The sequence below is a fragment of the Chrysemys picta genome, chromosome 9 (genome assembly GCF_011386835.1).
Source record: "Chrysemys picta bellii isolate R12L10 chromosome 9, ASM1138683v2, whole genome shotgun sequence".
In the NCBI taxonomy this organism is placed as follows: domain Eukaryota; kingdom Metazoa; phylum Chordata; order Testudines; family Emydidae; genus Chrysemys; species Chrysemys picta.
Genome location: NC_088799.1, coordinates 104,169,348 through 104,188,824, shown reverse-complemented (window position 1 = coordinate 104,188,824; position 19,477 = coordinate 104,169,348). Strand labels below are relative to the sequence as shown.

Below are 19,477 nucleotides of genomic sequence, written 5' to 3'. Positions count from 1 at the left end.
ACCCTTCGAAGACCTGGGCCATCTGGTCTTGGTTCAGGATAAGGCAGGAGTGGTAGTGCCGCAGCACAGCCACGATGCACAGGCACAGGCTGGTGGTGTAGCTGCCAACTAGGTCGGAAGATTTCAACAGCAGCTCTGCCTCCACCACGCTCAGCTCATTCAGCAACTGCACCCAATGACATAAAAACCCTTCAACAATCCAGACAACTCCACCACTACAAACCCTGTCGTTGGGGCACCAGTCAGAGGGAGCCTGCTGGCTAGGCACCAATGCATTCAGGAGCCTGAAAGTCGGGCGAAGCCTGCCATCCAGGCCCCAGTCAGTTCAGGGGGTCTGCCAGCATTGGGGTGCCAACCAGAAGAAGCCTGCCGGTTGGACACAAGTGTGGGCAGGCTGGCTTCCTAGATATGGCTCTGACCTTTCACTACCAGGACCTGTTCAAAATCCCACTTACACTCCAATTAGTGGATGAGCTAACAGTTTCAGTTATGCCTCCAACTGTAGCAAATTTTCTAAAATATCATCTGGCCTAGTCTGCCACAACCAGTAACACAGCTTGTATTGCAGGGTGGCAGGACCTTCTGAGGGAGGAAACCACCCTTGTTGTTGGAAGGGCTGCCATGAACAGAAAAAAAAAACGCTCTCGCTCAAGAAAGGCATCACTGCAGCTCAGGGACAAGAACAGTAGCAAGGTCTATTCCAAACAATCCTGAAACCTTTGGAAAAATGACCCTCAGGCGGACCCTCATCCGCCCCAAAGGAGGACTACAGCTTTGTGCCACACACAAGCATACCTCATGGCCACTCCCCCATGGAACACCAGAGAGTCTAAGGCCAGAAAGCACCATTATGATCATCCAGCAAGACCCAGGCCAGAGACCCTCACTCAGAGATTCCTACATCCAACCCAATAACCTATGGTTGAGCAAGAGCAGATCCTTCAGAAACACACTTAGTCTGGATTTAACGTAGATAAACCCCACTCCGGTGAAGCACCTCAGACCCCAGGGCTCACCTGGATAGCGAAGTCAATGAGACCACTGATGTTGAGTGAATACTCCATCAGGTCAAAGATGAACTGCACGTGCTGCACCAGAGGCAGATGGTATGACATCCCTAAGGCAAAGCTGGTGATCTGTTCCAAGACATTGCGAGATACCTGCAGGCAGAGAGAGAGGCACAAGGGGGTATCAGCCCCTAGCAAAGCTCCACTTGTCAGATCCAAATTACTCTCCCACTGTCTCCTCTGGAGGCTGCTTTCCATGCTGCAGTGGGGCACATACAGCCAGGGCCCAGATTGGAGACTTCTCATTCCAGAACCCCATACCTGAGAGGTGACCTGGTGCTGATCAAAGTGAGAAAGGTGCTGGAATTTAGCAAAGATATCCTCAGCTGTTGGGAATGCCTCTGGCTTGCTCCTCTTCCTCTTCTGGCCTTCCTCTCCACCTGCCAAAGGCAAGAAATACAGGGAGCCATTACCAGACTATCTTCTTTGGGGCACAGAGCCACCCTACAGACAGCCACATGCATCTTCCAATTCCTCAGCAGGGAGCACGGGTCCACCCAACTGCAGGCAGAGTAAGCACTGGAACAATTTACCAAGAGTCACGGAGGATTCTCCATCACGGGTAATTTTTAAATCAAGATCGCATGTTTTTCTAAAAGCTCTGCTCTAGGAATTCTTTTGGGGCAGTTCCATGGCTTGTTACACCGGAAGTCAGACTACATGATCACAGAGGTTCATTCCGGCCTTGGAATCTATGACTATGAACCAGGGAGCCTCACGTTCCCCCCATTAGGGCAAAGGGTCTTGGGCCAACTCATAAGCTGTAAGGCCTGCTCTAGAAGGCATCAAATCCAACTCCCAGAGATGGGAATCCCTAATTAAGAGTGATGGTCAGGGATGGTGAAGTATCTAATCCATCCCAAATGAGTTAGCTATTCTCTCCAGGGCTCTGACCAGTCGCAGTTTAACTGCCCTAATGTAGGGGCTTCCCTTGGGAGACTAGCCACTCTCACCGGGACTCAGCCTCAAAATCCCTCAGCTCAGTTTCAAGAGCATCTCATCTCTCCTTTAAAGGAGCATCCTCAACTTAAAAACACTGGTGTCTGCTGTTGTCACAAGGCACCTCTAAGAAGCCCTAGACTGACAGAGATTACAGAAAAGTGGAACAGACCAAATCCCCACCTGGTGTAAATCAATGTAGTTCCATTGGCTTCAGTGCAGCTGTGCTAGTTAACATTTTTCATCGGGTTTCCTGTGTGACAGCACACTGTGTCTAGTCAGTGTCACTGCTTCCCTTGCACACTCAGTCTCCCCTGTGTGCAGGTCTCCCAAGGGACCCAACCAGCTGGAAAGGAACACCTTCCTGGGGCAGGGCGGGCCCAGGCTGCACTAACCTGTCTCTGCTGTGCTCTTCCTGTTTAACACCTTCAGAATATCTTTGGTTATCTTCTTGATGGTATGTCGGGCATCATCTCGCTGTTTCCCAACCCCAAACAGAACCACCAGCCGCTGGTTACATTCATGACTGCATGACTCTTCCTGGGAGCCAAAGGGAGACAACCGCATTAGCTGCTTTCAGGCTAGATGCCAATCATCTCATCACACATGGGTCTCTAAGAGGAGAGGGAAGGTGCAGCTGGGAGATGACCCTGGGGAATGGAGAAGCAAAGAGCCACCCCAGGCGCCCACTCAAAGACAAACTGCCCCCAGCATTCAAGGCACGCATGACCATGTTCCTTTCCCTTTCACAGCTCAAGCTGCAAGGCGTCAGGCGTCCCATGCTTGGGTGGAGTAGCAGCAAGGAAATGTGCAGGTCTCATGAGGGGAGGGTGGCATGAGCCCAGGTCTGATACCTGGGTGAGAGGGGTGGGGGAAGTTAGGCACAGTTCTCATACCTGAGGGATAGGAAAGTGCGTGGCATACTGGATGTGCCGTGGCTGGTCATACAGGGATGCTAGTGTTCCTTCTGCGGCCTTTTCCTTTAGCAGAGGCTTTGCTTCCTTCTCAGGGTCTGGTTTCTCAGGGGAAGGGCTGGCCTTAGACTCACAGTGCATTGGAGGAGAGAACATCTAGGGAGAGAAGACAAGATTGCTGTGGTACGTGGCCACACATCAATGGTACTGAAAGCAGCACACAAGGCTATTCCAGCTCACAGCTGATAAGGAGGGCAAAGCATGGGGACAGCACCCACCCCTCAGGACACTGCTCCCAGCCCAGGTACCAAATCCTCCTCCCGAATCTGCACATGAGTACAGCTTCCTGGTACACCTCGGACTGAGAACAAGCAACAGAAAGTTAGGAATTAGAGGCTATGATTCTGATGACAACACTCCACAAGAGCCAAGATTAAGGCAAAAGGCCCCCTGGGGGGCAGTGCAGCCCTAGACACCACAGGTGTCCAACACACACCTTGAAAGATACAAATGGCTGGAAAAAAGAAATTTCCTGGCGGTTTCAACAGCGATCATTCTTAGCTCTTACTGCGCATCTTCACTCAAAGTGCTCTGCAAACATGAATGAGCGACTCCCCACAACAAGCCAAGAAACACACAAACTAAGGCAGAGAGGTCAGGTGACTTGCCCAAGGCTGCAAAGCCACTGGACCACATCTCTTCTCCCAGGTAAGTAAGAGTCTCAATGTCACCATCCTTTCGCCACTTTCACCCTCCATACCCTGCACTGCCTCTCAGTAATGTCCCTCTCACCTCCTGCTCCCTCACCATTCCAAGTGACAAGCAGCTCCTGGGGTGGTGTGTCAACCCTACGAAGGAGGAAATTCATGGAATGGCACACCTGGTTACACAGCTGGATCCTAGCCTGCCTACATGCTCTGTACCACTCGACTCAAGAGCATTCACAGGCAAGTTGTGTCTACCATACCGCCCCAACCAGCCACAAGACACAAGCCCTTTTGGCCAGGCCCTTCAATTCCATAGAGGACAGAAGGCACCCAGCAGCAAGTTGATGCACCTCCACATTGGCAAGGTGCCCAGCAAAGCACACCTGAGCTACTCACCAAGCACCAGGTAGGAGAGGAAAACAGGTACGTACCGAAAAATCAGTCTTCTCCATGTCATCAAAAAGCACGCTGGAGCTATGATCAATATCCATGGACTCCGAGAGGCCGGTGTCCTGGGGCCATAAACAAGGGGCAGCCGTTAATTCTCCACACTGCACTAGGAAACGCGTACACCTCAGGAGTTTCCACACAGCATTGTCCAGTCTACAGCCCAGGCAGAATGAGCCCCCCTCTAGCAGTGCCTGTGCCAGCCACTGTTAATGCCCCTTTGGTTTTCAAATCCTACTAGCTTATTACGTGCTATCCTATTAGAGCTGGGCTGCACGGCTTGAGCGACAGAATCATGGCTTCAGAGCCTTTTCCATGCCACAGGCCCCTTTCAGCAGCTCAGAATTTAACCCTTCACCTTCAGGCTGAAGTTTTATAGGATTAGCCTTGGGGGAGGGAGGAGGCAGGTGGCAAGTGCAGGTACTTTGCAGGGGACGAGTCCGGGACGTAAGGACAATCAGGAAGGAGCACTTGGGAAGGGGCCATGAGAGCCGGTGCGCCTTACCTCCAGCTTGATGCCACTGTTGCCCATCCCCTCCTTTCTGTCATGCTCCTCGGCGGGGTCATCGAAGGGCGAGGGAGGGCGGGGCCCATGCGAGTCCATGGCCAGGTCACCCCGGGAGATGAGTGTGCACATATAGATGTTGTGAGAGAAGACGTCATGCCGGATCAGCTCACAGAACAGCAGCACCAGGTTGAAGAACTCCACCTTCTCACTTTCATTCGCTGGGTCCGCTGGAGGCACAGCAACAGCACATGAAGGAGCAGGTAGCGCTACCAGAGTCCTCCCTCCAGCACTGCTCTGAGCAACACTGGCCACCTGCCCGATATCTAACCCAGGGATGTCCTTTTGCAGGGCTAGAGGAAGAGTTTTCTAGAGGCCCCTCAACCACCTGGCAGGATTCAAGGCAGGGCTAGGAAACTGCAGTGGGGATCAAGGCCAGAGCACACTGCTGGCAGAGGCAGCAACTAAATGCTTGGGCTCCTCTCCAGTTAGTCTCAGCAGCAGTTACATTTCCTCATCCCTTCCCAATGTCTTGCCCTCCGGGCTGCATCCCCTCCTCTCCAGAGCCCAAGTGAGACTGTTGGTTTGTGTCCCGGGCTCAAGGGAGAGGGAAGGCTGGACATTAGCGAGTTCTCGTTACGTACTTAGCACAGGAGCCTGAGTGTCGAGGAACTGCATGAGGACGTCCTGGAAGACAGGCGTGCTGGCTGCTGAGAGGGAACCTGAGGAGATGGAGCCTTTCTCATCCACAACTTCAGAGTCCCCACATCTCTGGAGAGAGAGACATGAGTACAGGCTGCTGCCAGGAGGAGAAACTCAGTGTCCCCCACTCCCAAAGACAGACTTTGTCTTTGTAGAGAGAACCTCCCCACATAGGAGAAAGCCAGTCCCACGAAACCTTCCCATAACCCACTATGCACAGCCTCTGAGGAGACCTAGTGCTTCTGTATCTGTGCTCCAGAGAACCCGAGAGACACACAGAGCAGTCCCATACAGTGGTGTGGTCTCTGGCCTACTATGGGTCAAAGTAAATGTTCATGCCAAAGGCACTAGCACCAAGGGGCCTTTGGCCTCCAGTACTCAGCTAGCAGGCTTCCGCCCATCAGTTCTGAAGACACCACCTCACTACATAGTTATGGGAGAGCTCTTCTTTGGAGAAGGTCACCCTTGCTTTAACCCCAGTGACCAACCCAGCAACTACTGTTCTCTTTCCAACTATTAGCTGCTGTTCAAAGACTTCCAGGGTCAATCAGGGACAAGGACTCACCTCGGCCTCTATTTCTGCTTGCCGCTTTTCCAGCAGTTTAGCCACAACCATAGCCCTGTGGCGGCCGGAGCGCTTACAGCTCACAGCCCACTCACACAGCAAGGCCACCACTGCGTCATCATCCGGGGAGATCTGTCAGAACACAGGCATGATGGTAAAGCACTGAACCACAGGTAAGAGTTCAACCGCTCCTGTGGGCACAGGCAGTCAGGACACAAAGGAAGGTGATCAGCAGGAAGCCAAGCAGCCTGAAATCTGCTCTACTCCTCTCTTCCCAGTACACACAGAACACACACCAAGCCAGAGTCTGAAGCAGGGTTTCCACGCTCCATGCGGACCACACAGTGGGGGAACTCCAGCAGCAGCTGCTAGTCTCTACCACACACCCCTGGGAAATCCCAAGCAGGGCTTTCTTCACAGAATTCCTCCTTTTCGGGGTCAGGCTGGGGCCAAGCTTACCAAGCACATTACCCCAGCCCTTCAGAGACTGCCCTGGCTCCCAGTTTCCTTGCGGGTGCTGATACTGACTGACCTCCAAACCTCTAGTCGTTTGGGTCCCAGCTATCCAGGACATGCTACTTTCCATGTCCAGTTGTGGTAAAAGAGCATGACTAGCAGCTCCTGGATTCCGAAGAGCAGCCTGTGGCCCCGAATCCAGCAGGACCAAAGTCAACTGCCCTTGGAAGCGCCCTGCACAGCCTCCTCCGCCACCCCCCGCCCCGCATTAGCGTGGGTTGTCATTTCCTGGATGGGTTGTTTAACATTCGGTTTTCGTGTATTTATACAGCATGTTTTTACAGATCAAAGAACCCCCCCACCCCATCAAAGGCAATTCCCATTTCACAGAGGTCTGGGGCGGCGCCTCTGCTCAGGACAGTCATTGTCGGCAGTACAGAACACTCCTCGGCAGCACCAGACACCACCTCCCCTGTGCCTGCACAGGCTTCCCCTCCCTCAGAAATACAGGCAGCCCTTACCATAGGCTCTCACAATGCACACCTCGCTCTCTCCCTAACCCAGGGCTGCACAGACACCCCCTCCAATGGAGTTCCAATGTCTTGTCTGCAATGGGCCACTTTTCATGCGGCACCCAAGTAGCTAGTTCCTTCATGGTGCCAGCTGGACATAAACCTGAAAGAGAACAACCCCCCGACTAACACCTGCACCCACCACCACCAGCACAGGGCATCACCAGTGTGGCCCATCACCCACCTCATGACTGTCTTTGCTTGGTCCCAGCCCAAATATCCTGTTGTACAGGGAATCCAAAGAGTTGCTGAAGTCAGATCTCTCAAAGCTGTGACTGTCCAGAACTTCCAAAGTGTGCAGAACCCGGCCGATAGTGAATCCTGGAGCAGGACAGGGAAGGAAAGGGGAGTGTGCATGAGCAAGCATTTGGGCAACTGGTATCACAGACCTAGGAACACAGGAGGCAAAGCCCCAAATCTCTGCGAGCTCAGAGCACAGGAGACAGGAGACACAACCTGTGGTTGGGGGTGGGCCTGATCCCCACAGGACTCTGAGCCTGGGAAAGAGCGAGATTCATCTGCATTCTCCTCACTGTGGTCAAACGAGCAGAAAAGTGGCCAAGAGACAAGCCGAAGAGAGGATGACTGGACATGGAGCTCCTCAGGGCACTGGCTCAGGCTAACACGTCTGATTGCTAGGGACCGGGAGAAGAGACTGCAGATCCTGCAGTAAGTTACCTGCAGTGGTTTCCTGGCACTTGTCAAATGACCAGCGGACCTCAACTGCCTGGCCACGCTCCTTTATCTGCTGCTCAATCTCACGGAGCTTCGCCCGAACCTAAAGGCAAAGGAATTCCATAAACACATGCGAGGGTGGCCAGAATAGACGTGCAGCACAGAGAGCTGCCAGCAGAACCCAGGGAATGCCAGCTGCCCTGCCTGAGGCACAAGGCCAGAGAGACGCCGCCCATCCCCAAGTGGGGCGCTGGACGCCTCAGGCACAAGGGAAGAGATTCTGCCCACCCCGCAGGTCCATGGGTGCCCTGCTTGCAGCACAAAGGGAGGAGAGGCCTCCTGCATCTCTCAGTGCCTCAGCTGCTCAGGATTAGCAGTGGCAGGAGCACAGCCGGAGGTGCTATTGCTTAATATGGAGAGATAAGCCTGAATGGACTGGGGTAGGTGCTAACGTCCAGGGCCCCCAACACTCCCTCCTCTGAAAGCTGCTCACCTGCTGGGTGAAGGCCGAGTTTCCCCCGGGCATGGGCAGGTTGGAGGGGGCAATAGGCAGATGGTCCAGTGGAGAGCCAGTCTTTATCCTGCTGTCAGTCAGGGAGTAATGCCAGACCAGAGCGCTTGGGCAGCACAGGATGATACTCTGCAGCAGACAGCCAAAGCAGAAGCACTGAGCATCTCCAAGCCTGACTCCTGGGTCCGAGAGCACCCGGCAGGGCTGTTCCCAGACCGTACAGACACTCCCCAGCCTCAGCCTCACCACACCTATGAATAGGCTCCCATCTGAAAGAGCTTCGAGGCTGGAGAGTGTGCTGGGGTACAGAGGTGCCCTCTCTCCACGCAGGAAGCTACCCAGCATTTACTGCATTGACTTACTTAGACTAGACACGTTTAAGTAGCCCAGGCCAAAACTTCATGTTGCCTTAGGCTAGGGAGAAGCTGGTGCATGCAGCTCATAAAGACCCACAATAACACTACGTGAATTTCCCCGGCTAGCCCGGCCATGGCAGTTACATTAATGACACAGAGAGGACTCACTAGCAAATAAATCAGAAGCGTGATGGGGGATGCGTGTAGCCCAAATCCTGGAGCCCCAGGGTTTCTTATTCGTTGCTACACAGATTCCATAGTCAGACACCTCACATAATACAGGACAGAGCATTTCACCAAGGGATTCCCGCACCAAGCCCAGGACTTCTGATTCAGTAGGTCAACAAGCCTTGATATAAGAACTCCAAGTGATGGACAATCTACCACATCCCTAGCTAACTTGTTCTAATGGTTAATTTATGCCAGACTTGCAGTTTGAATTTATCAAGATGCAACTTCCAGTCATTGCATCTTGTTCTGCCTTTCTCTGCTAGATGAATGAGCCGTCTGCTATCAGAAATCTTCTCCGCACGCGGGTAGATACTGATAGACCATGATCAAGACACCTTTCTTTTAACATACTTTTCAGTACGCTAAAAAGTCTGACCTCCTTCAGTCACTCACTGCAAGGCAGGCTTTCCACTCTTCTAATCACTATGGCTTGTCTCTAAACTGCTTCCAGTTTTTCAACAACCTTTTTAAAGTGTGGGCACCAGAACAGGATACAGCATCCCAGTAATGGACTCACCAATGCTATAGAGAGAGGTAACACCACCTCCGTAGGCCTATATTAAGTCCTATCTTTAAGTCCTTTTCCAAGTCCTGCTTTCCAGAATAAAGTCCTTCATCCTTCAACTGTGACCTACATTCTGCATTCCCAGAGGCAAGACCTTGTATTTTGCCATATTAAACTGCGTATTGTGCCCAGGGACCCATCATCGTTATTTACCATCTCAACTAGTCTGTGTCATCAGCAAACTTTACCAGGAATGATCACTGATAAAAATATTAGAGAGTTTTGGGCCAACAATGGGTGCCTGTGGAATCCAACTAGAAACACTCTCTTGGTGATGATCCCCGCTCTACTAGCCAGCCAGTTTCTAGTAGGTACTGGGCTGATTTTGCATCATACTAATATTTTAACCAGAATGTCTTCTGTTGACCCATCAGAGCTCCAGCCTCCTTCACCACTGATATTAACCCAGCAAAACCCTACCTGTAGAATGCAGCTGAGCCCAAATACCACCGGGCGGTGTTGGGGACAGAGCAGCAAGTCACTGAAGGGACTAGGGGGAGGATTTCCTGCAGCCGGTTGAGGGGCGGGTGTTGACGGGAGGGCAGCTCCTGTCTGTGCAGATAGGATGTGGGGCAGGTGCCCACCCGTGCCGTCCACCTGCATGGCAAGCCTGCGGGTACAGAAGTAGGCCAAGCGCCTGGACAGGTATGCAGACTGCACGAACTCTCCAGAGTACTGTGGGGAAGAAGGAAAAACCATCCCAGTTCCAAGCAACACTAGAGAAGTCCCCAGAGCCAATGACGTGCAGTCGTGCCTCACGGATAGGGCCACAGCCTCGCCCAGAGCAAAGGCCTAAACAGCAGGGGAACCCTTGGGGAAAATGTCATCACAATGTTGCTTAAGCACCAGTGAGATTCACAGAGCACCATGGGCAATATCTCCCTTGATCTCAATGCACCCAGTCCCTGCCTTCTCAGGAGCTTGGGGGTCTAGTGTAACCAGCCATGGGAGCAGAAGAGAAAAGCCACTTCGATTCAGTTCCATCCAATGAACACACTATTGCCATCAAGAGTCCAGCCGTTACAGGTAAGGCAGGGACAAGGAGCTGGAACAAAGCCCCTTGCAGTAGCAGAAAGCAGTGGGATAAGCAGCATTCCCTTCTGGTAGCTGGTGGCTAATGTGGGGGGAAGGCACTCAGCTGGGAAAACACCCCAGGCTAGTGCAAGGCGGCTTGCGTTCCCCAGAGCTGTGTTGGAGGAGGTTGTTCTCTCCTGAAGCTCACCCGCAGCAGCAGAGGTAAGAGCAGTTTCAACAATTCATCTTCTCCTGGCCGTATCTTCTCAAAGCATTCAAGCACCCAGGTAAGGAATTCGTGTCTGTCCAGCATCCCGTCCTGGAGACAGACAGACAGAGTGAGAGGACCAAAGGAAGAGCATCGTGGAGCTATTCTACCCCTATTCCTCCTGCTGGGCCACCCAGGGGCTCAGAGATGGACTACATTCTGCAAAAACAAATTACTTCTGAGCCTTGAGTATCCCTTGCAAACCCCACCCCAGCCAGCAGCTCCCTTCAATACCTCACCTGGAACATGAACATAGCCAGTTTCTCATTGTAGTCCCATTGTTTCAAAGCGTGCTCCACCTCCTGTGGCATGGGCCCAGATGGTGAACCACAACCCTGCCCAGAGAGCTGCCTATAGAACTCAGAAATCTTCTGCAGCTGTTCTGACAGGTACTTGGTGATGATCTGTGTCCACTCTGGAATGAAGAAGACAGTCATCAGTGAGTAGGTAAACAGGAAGAGGAATGGGAGAGGGCTGATCCAAGCAGGGGGAGAGAGAGTCAAAGAGTTCCTGTGATGGAAGAAAAACCACAAGGAAAGAGATACACCTGTGGGTTCCAGGGAAAGGTGGAGAACAAGGGACATCTTCTGAACTGCATTTTAAAGCAGGTCTTTAACACACAAAATACAGGACGGCAGTTCGCTAGGAAGGAAGATTCCTTAAACGCCTTTGTTGAAGATCTGGCAAGAGCAAAGGGATGGAGGGAAACAGGAAGGGACAGGGTCAGGACAGCCTGATGTAGCATCCCCATTAGTGATCTGAGAGATGGGGTCAGCTACATGTTCAAGGCCTTGGTCTTAATCTTCAAAGCAATTAATAAAGTATGTCCCAGCTACATTAAGCCCAAATTTCATTCCATGAACTGTCAAGTTATTTTGGCTCCTCTGGGATGATTCAGATCACAAAGCCCAGGACAAGACAGGTGAGAGCTGGGAATAAAGCATGCTTGAAGGAGTTGAGCTGTGGAAAAAACTTCCAGAGATCAGGAGATTAAATAAAACAAAATATAATATGTCTGTAAACAAACATATTAATCAACCAACCCAATAAAATAAAAAAAGCTAGACTGTAGTCTTTGTCCCAGAAAGAGAGAGGAGCAGAGACTTCATGAAGTCCCTCTTGCTATTTCTTTTACGTGGTAAGTGCTCAGATAATATCGTGATGGGCAGCAGTATAAACCATAACAGACAGGCTTTCCCGTATGCTGCTAATTGGAAGGATCCTGGAATTCTACAGAAGCCAGAACTATGATCCAAAGAGGCCCAGCGTGGCTGGAAACATGCAGGAAATAACAGAATGAGATTCTGCTGGGGAAATGCAGCTAATACGTTTTGGGAGAAATAACCCTAAACCAATCTGTCTAGCTTGGCTAAGACACACCTAAGGGCAGACATAACAATCCACAAATATATTAAAGGTGTAAACACCAAGAAAGGAATGGAGTTGTTCAGGGGAGGAACAAACAGTGTGTAAGAAGGAGTCATGAGAGTGAACTGTGAAAGACTATCAGAAAATATTCGTTCTCAGGAAGATGTATTTGTCTGTTGTCCAAGGGAACAACAGGCTAAAGCCCCATTGCCTGGGATGTAACTATAAGAATGAAAACCGCAGTCATGATCCAGTAGAAGGAAGCCTGTGCTGCCCCCTCCTGGCTAGAGAGATAAGGTGGGTGAAGTAATATATTTTATTGGGCCAACTTTTGTTGGTGAGCGAGACAAGCTTTTGAGCCAAAGAGAGCTATTCTTCAGGTCACCTCACCCACCTTGTCTCTCTAACATCCTGGGACGCACCTGGCTACAACTACACTGCATATACCCTCCCGGCTAGGGCAGATGTGGCCAAATAGATCTTTTTCATCCTTAACGACTTCTATTCTATCAAGGAGGTGCAAGCACAACAACAGGCAAGGAAGAGAAAACCTGGTAGGAAAAAGGCCAGGACTCCACTCAAGTCACTTACCGATAAAAGGATCAATGACATGCCGTTTTTTCACCTTAGTTTCTGTGATGGCAGCATAGTAGGCGCAAGTCATTTTGATCAGCCAGGCTGCTCTCATCACTGGAACAGTGTATTTTGCCAAGTAACCAAAGACCTCCTCCTTCTTACTAAAGATGGGTACCTAGAACAGAACAGAAAAAGGGAAAAGCTAGCTTCTGAGGATCCAGAAAGGAATCACCCCAGAGTAACATCCACTACCACCCTTGTGCCTGGACAACCGTGCACAAACTAAGTATCACACAGCTTGCACCATTCCATCAGGGCACTTACAACATAAAGAACATTTTCCTGGGTCAGCAGGCAACAGGACCAGAGCTGAAGTGCAACACATGAGAAATGAAGCAGGAAACTGGGGAAGGGTACTGCAAAGAGGCAGGTCTGTCATAAACACAGTTCTTAAAGGAAGGGTGGATAACAAATCAAGAAGTGTGTAAGTACAAAAGACACACTAACAGCCTGTGAAAACTGACTTTTACCCGCAGGGGCTCTGAACTCCAGGACCTGGCAAACCCTAGCCCAGAGGTAGTCAATAGGCAGACCATGGGCCAAATCCAGACCACCAAACGCTTTTGAATGGACCCCAAAATCTTTTTATTTACTTATTATCATTGTTGTTTTATTATCTTCTCTGGAATTTGGACCTTGATTATACCTGGACTAAGAAATTTAGACCTTGACAAAAAATAAATTGACTACCTCTGCTCTAGCCTCTACATTATACACTCTGCTGCTACAACGATAGGAACTAAGCTTCCCCACAACCACTGCCAGGCTCACAAGCCCCCTGTTTATAGTCCCACCTCTACAGAAGACAGAGCTTTCTTTCCTCATCCAGCTCTGGGAGAATTCATCATTCCAGCTCCACTAGGGTAGCATCAAGGCCTAGCTTCTGGAGCACAGAAATGTAAATGCTCTTCTTAGAATCATAGAATATCAGGGTTGGAAGGGACCTCAGGAGATCATCTAGTCCAACCCCCTGCTCAAAGCAGGACCAATCCCCAGACAGATTTTTTTACCCCAGTTCCCTAAATGGCCCCCTCAAGGATTGAACTCGCAACCCTGGGTTTAGCAGGCCAATGCTCAAACCACTGAGCTATCCCCCCCCCTTAACCCACTCTCCACCAGGCCAATACACAGAGCCCTTCCCTGTAAGAAGGCTGCCACAGACACAGGAGTGTGGGAAGTCATTCAGCTAGTTATCGCTAGACAATCTCACTACAATCTTTGAGAACTTGAAAACACCATAGCAGCATGAACTACCCTCATCTAAGCATGAGGCCAATAAAGGTAGGCGGCAGCAGTTCCCCTAAAAGCAATCGAAATTCAAATGAAACATTCAAGCTCTACATGCCATGAGACAAAGTTTAGACTCGTCTCTGAATAACTGGGAACCTTAGCTCTACAGCTCTGGAGGACACAGGTAGCCCAAGATGAGTCCTGGACACACACTCTGAGCACTATAACCAATCTGATGTGGAGAGAGAACAAACCTCTTCTAACCGCAAAACCTCCATTGCAGTCTTCAAAAATAGACAATACCCACAAAACCAGGTGAGGGAAGAGCTCAGACAGGACATGTTCTACCTTTCTTGGCAGCCTCACCTGCAACATACCTTTTTAGCCAGGTGAGTGAGGGGCTTAGTCCCAGACAGATCTGTGAACCAGTTGTTTATGGCACTCTGAGAGCGTGCTGTCACCAGCCAGAAGTTATCCTTCTGGTTCACCTGAGGTTTCCGTCTCCCCGTGTCAGGCAGCGTGTTGCAGCGCAGCTTCTCTGCAATAATGCTGCTAAAATTTGAACTAATCTGAAAAAGAGAAGAGGGTAAGAAGCCTCTCACAGAACTGGGTCCTGTGAGCTACACACTAACCCCTTGTTAGTCTCTGGGAGAGGCCTGGCTTTATTAATTAGTTACATACATTTGCTATTATCCCCAAAGTCTCATTAGCATAAACTTCCAAAACCCAATCACCAAAAACAGCCAATGGCTCCCTTTACTTCAGTCAACAAGATGACTATCTGCAGCAGGACTGAGAATACCTCAATAAGGGAACTTCTGAATTGCAGCGCTAAAATAGCCTGGTTTAGCACCGCTGGAATGAACGTCTCTAATTCCTTGGCAGAAGAACCCAACACTTGGCACTTCCTGATGGCCTTCCATCCGAGGATATCAGTGCAAGGGAGGCCTGGTGACACTAACACATTGTACAGGAGGCCAAACTGAGGCACAAGCATCTCATGACTCCCAGCTTTGTGTTTGCACCAACCGAGAAGTCTGTCTTCCAAACATACAACTTCTTATCCACCACAGCAATGTCCCTGCATCAAGCCAATACTGATGTTCTAACCTCCTACTTAATTTCCAGCTCATGTGAGCCAGTAATCTGTCAGGATGGAGCATCTAGGTACTAGTTATCAACAGCTGTGGATAAAGCTCTGCCACCACATCACTGACACTGTGGGTGAGGAGCGGAGCAGCCTACTAGATTCATAGATTCTAGGACTGGAAGGGACCTCGAGAGGTCATCGACTCTCCCACCAAGGTTGGGAACACAGCAGCCCACCACCACAAAGAAGGATAGACACTCCTAGAGCTTAGCCTTGGGAAGGCGATAGGCCAGATCATCACAAGAGTGTAAACCTGTCCACCCTAGAACTCCTATCCCAAAGACCCTGGCTGTGGGCCAAGATCTAGAACCACCACACTAATTATCACCAGTCTGGGTGCAGAAATCATTAAGAACAAGGCCTACCCCTAGGAACCCTAGTAAGAGGGACTCGATGCAATGGGGCTTGGCCCCCAAAGCCCTGCAGGGATCTCACCTTAGCTGGATTAAAGTTGACATTTTTGGCAGTACCATGTTCATCTCCAGAGACTGCTGGCTGATTATTGAAACCCTGCTTCACATTTAAAGCGGTGAGCTCATCCTGTGCAAGAGAAGGAGTAAGGGAACGCTGCATGGCAGTGCAGCCCTACACAAGCCATGCAGCTCCCCTGGTAGCCCAGCCTGGAGACACGGGACTAGACAGTGAGAGAAAGGAGGTTATCCTCCCCTACTGGTCCCTGCCACAGCCCTCACTGAGGGAGGGCAACTTCCCAGCCTCATCCACTGATCTCCACAGGGACAGGACCCCTCAGCGATGGGGCTCATCCCCTGACACCCTCCAGGACAGGACCCCTCAGTGACAGGGCTCATCCCCCACCCTCCCCCGGGACAGGACCCCTCAGCGACGGGGCTCATCCCGACAGCCCCCTGGGGGCAGGACCCCTCAGCGACGGGGCCCATCCCCCAGGACAGGACCCCTCAGTGACAGGGCTCATCCCCCACCCTCCCCCAGGACAGGACCCCTCAGCGACGGGGCTCATCCCGACAGCCCCCTGGGGGCAGGACCCCTCAGCGACGGGGCCCATCCCCCACCCCCAGGACAGGACCCCTCAGCGACGGGGCCCATCCCCCACCCCAGGACAGGACCCCTCAGCGACGGGGCTCATCCCCCACCCACCCCCAGGACAGGACCCCTCAGCGACAGGGCCCATCCCCCAGGACAGGACCCCTCAGTGACAGGGCTCATCCCCCACCCCAGGACAGGACCCCTCAGCGACGGGGCTCATCCCCCACCCACCCCCAGGACAGGACCCCTCAGCGACAGGGCCCATCCCCCAGGACAGGACCCCTCAGCGACGGGGCTCATCCCGACAGCCCCCTGGGGACAGGACCCCTCAGCGACGGGGCTCATCCCCCCACCCCCAGGACAGGACCCCTCAGTGACAGGGCCCATCCCCCACACACCCCTGGGGACAGGACCCCTCAGTGACAGGGCCCATCCCCCACACACCCCTGGGGACAGGACCCCTCAGTGACAGGGCCCATCCCCCCCACCCCCCCGGGGACAGGACCCCTCAGTGACAGGGCCCATCCCCCCCACCCCCCCGGGGACAGGACCCCTCAGCGACGGGGCCCATCCCCCCCACCCCTCTGGGGACAGGACCCCTCAGTGACAGGGCCCATCCCCCCCACCCCCCCGGGGACAGGACCCCTCAGCGACGGGGCCCATCCCCCACACCCCTCTGGGGACAGGACCCCTCAGTGACAGGGCTCATCCCCCCCTGCCCACCCCCAGGACAGGACCCCTCAGTGACAGGGCCCATCCCCCACCCTCCCCCGGGGGCAGGACCCCTCAGCGACGGGGCTCATTCCCCCCGCCCCCCCGGGGACAGGACTCCTCAGTGACAGGGCCCATCCCACACACACCCCTGGGGACAGGACCCCTCAGCGACAGGACCCATCCCCCACACACCCCCCGGGGACAGGACCCCTCAGCGACAGGACCCATCCCCCACACACCCCTGGGGACAGGACCCCTCAGCGACAGGACCCATCCCCCACACACCCCCCGGGGACAGGACCCCTCAGTGACAGGGCCCATCCCCCACCCTCCCCCGGGGACAGGACCCCTCAGCGACGGGGCCCATCCCCCACCCCCGGTTCCCCCAGGCCCGGTCACGCCCCCGGCCCGCACCTCCTTCTGCTTGGGGTCCTGCGGGTAGACGTCGGGCGGCCCCAGGCGCGGCCGCTTCAGGGGCCGGTGCTCGTAGCTCAGGATCCCGAAGGCCGCCATCGCCGGGGGGGGCTGGCGGGGCCGGCAAGGCTGGGGGAGAGACACTGCCGGGCCACAACAAGGAACGGCGGAACCACCCGAGTGGGCCCGAACCAGCACCCGGCACTCACGGAAACTGCCGAGCGGGGTCGGAGCTTCCCGAGCCGGCACCCGGCACTCACGGAAACTGCCGAGCGGGGCCGGAGCTTCCCGAGCCGGCACCCGGCACTCACGGAAACGTCCGAGCGGGGCCGGAGCTTCCCGAGCCGGCACCCGGCACTCACGGAAACGTCCGAGCGGGTCCGGAGCTTCCCGAGCCGGCACCATACACTCACGGAAACGTCCGAGCGGGGCCGGAGCTTCCCGAGCCGGCACCATACACTCACGGAAACCGCCGAGCGGGGACGGATTTTCCCGAGCCGCCACCCGGCACTCACGGAAATATCCGACCGGGGCCGGAGCTTCCCGAGCCAGCACCATGCACTCACGGAAACCGCCGAGCGGGGACGGAGTTTCCCGAGCCGGCACCAGGCACTCACGGAAACTGCCGAGCGGAGCAGCGCCCGTTTCCCCGCCTAGGCAGCGCCTAGTGAAAGGCCAGCTCGGCAGCCTCGTGCCCGGCCTGCCCCACGTGACCCGCTTCGCCCCCCACGTGTCCCCGTCTCACTGCTGACTGGGCTGTTCTAAGTCCGGTCGGCGGCGCAGGGACCTGCCGGCATCTCCCTCTGGCCCCTGGGCTTAGGGGTGCCCCGGGGCCCGCGCCGGCTCCGCAGCTCCCATTGGCCAGGGGCTCCCCGGCCCCCCACCTAGGAACCACGGGGAGATTCCAGCCACTTCCTGGGAGCCCCCTCCTGCCCCCTGAACTCCTCATGTCCGGCCCCACCCCAGAGCCCACACCCCCTCCCGGAGCCCTCGCCCCCTCCCACACACCCTCCCCTTCCCGGAGCCCCCTCCTGCCCCCTGAACCCCTCATGTCCGGCCCCACCCCAGAGCCCACACCCCCTCCCACACCCCCTCCCCTTCCTGGAGCCCCTTCCTGCCTCCTGAACCCCTCTTGTCCGGCCCCACCCCAGAGCCCACACCCCCTCCCACACCCCCTCCCCTTCCTGGAGCCCCCTCCTGCCCCCTGAACCCCTCATGTCCGGCCCCACCCCAGAGCCCACACCCCCTCCCGGAGCCCTCGCCCCCTCCCACACACCCTCCCCTTCCCGGAGCCCCCTCCTGCCCCCTGAACCCCTCATGTCCGGCCCCACCCCAGAGCCCACACCCCCTCCCACACCCCCTCCCCTTCCTGGAGCCCCCTCCTGCCCCCTGAACTCCTCATGTCCGGCCCCACCCCAGAGCCCACACCCCCTCCCGGAGCCCTCGCCCCCTCCCACACACCCTCCCCTTCCCGGAGCCCCCTCCTGCCTCCTGAACCCCTCATGTCCGGCCCCACCCCAGAGCCCACACCCCCTCCCACACCCCCTCCCCTTCCTGGAGCCCCCTCCTGCCCCCTGAACCCCTCATGTCCGGCCCCACCCCAGAGCCCACACCCCCTCCCGGAGCCCTCGCCCCCTCCCACACACCCTCCCCTTCCCGGAGCCCCCTCCTGCCCCCTGAACCCCTCATGTCCGGCCCCACCCCAGAGCCCACACCCCCTCCCACACCCCCTCCCCTTCCTGGAGCCCCCTCCTGCCCCCTGAACCCCTCATGTCCGGCCCCACCCCAGAGCCCACACCCCCTCCCGGAGCCCTCGCCCCCTCCCACACACCCTCCCCTTCCTGGAGCCCCCTCCTGCCCCCTGAACCCCTCATGTCCGGCCCCACCCCAGAGCCCACACCCCCTCCCCTTCCTGGAGCCCCTTCCTGCCTCCTGAACCCCTCCTTTCTGACCCCACTCTGGAGCCCCCGCCCCCTCCCACACACCCTCCCCTTCCTGGAGCCCCTCCTGCCCCCTGAACCCCTCATGTCCGGCCCCACCCCAGAGCCCACACCCCCTCCCGGAGCCCTCGCCCCCTCCCACACACCCTCCCGTTCCCAGAGCCCCCTCCTGCCCCCTGAACCCCTCCTTTCTGACCCCACTCTGGAGCCTGTACCCCTCCTGCACCCCAAACCCCTCATGTCCAGCCCCACCCCAGAGCCCACACCCCCTCCCGGAGCCCTTGCCCCCTCCCACACACCCTCCCCTTCCCGGAGCCCTCTCCTGCCCCCTAAACCCCTCCTTTCTGACCCCACTCTGGAGTCTGTACCCCTCCTGCACCCCAGCCAGAGCCCCCTCCTGCACCCCAAACCCCTCATGTCCGGCCCCACCCCAGAGCCCACACCCCCTCCCGGAGCCCTCGCCCCCTCCCGGCCCGGAGCCCCCTCCTGCACCCCAGCCTGGAGCCCCCTCCTGCATCCCAAACCC

The 19,477-nt window shown here is 55.1% G+C and overlaps 1 protein-coding gene across 3 annotated transcripts in view; it reads right to left on the bottom strand.

Annotated features, from left to right (window-relative positions):
* The window catches only part of MED12 (mediator complex subunit 12), a 72,180-nt gene extending 54,944 nt beyond the window's left edge, over positions 1-17,236 (bottom strand). Inside the window, exons 1-19 of one of the 3 annotated variants that reach the window (XR_010590322.1) lie at positions 17,012-17,236; positions 15,314-15,418; positions 14,106-14,297; positions 12,454-12,613; positions 10,734-10,909; positions 10,435-10,545; positions 9,633-9,887; positions 8,043-8,189; positions 7,553-7,652; positions 7,059-7,195; positions 5,847-5,978; positions 5,224-5,350; positions 4,580-4,809; positions 4,059-4,139; positions 2,903-3,076; positions 2,402-2,546; positions 1,329-1,447; positions 1,017-1,160; positions 3-166 (exon numbers count right to left, since the gene is read on the bottom strand). Coding sequence is in view for 2 of the 3 variants with exons in the window: in XM_008178947.4 (XP_008177169.2) it covers positions 3-166; positions 1,017-1,160; positions 1,329-1,447; positions 2,402-2,546; positions 2,903-3,076; positions 4,059-4,139; positions 4,580-4,809; positions 5,224-5,350; positions 5,847-5,978; positions 7,059-7,195; positions 7,553-7,652; positions 8,043-8,189; positions 9,633-9,887; positions 10,435-10,545; positions 10,734-10,909; positions 12,454-12,613; positions 14,106-14,297; positions 15,314-15,418; positions 17,012-17,110 (2,798 nt within the window). In the remaining variant the exon portion in view is untranslated. The remainder of the gene's footprint in view (positions 1-2; positions 167-1,016; positions 1,161-1,328; positions 1,448-2,401; positions 2,547-2,902; positions 3,077-4,058; positions 4,140-4,579; positions 4,810-5,223; positions 5,351-5,846; positions 5,979-7,058; positions 7,196-7,552; positions 7,653-8,042; positions 8,190-9,632; positions 9,888-10,434; positions 10,546-10,733; positions 10,910-12,453; positions 12,614-14,105; positions 14,298-15,313; positions 15,419-17,011) is intronic. The other 2 variants (XM_008178947.4, XM_008178946.4) reach the window with 2 other exon arrangements.
* Between the last annotated feature and the right edge of the window lie 2,241 nt (positions 17,237-19,477).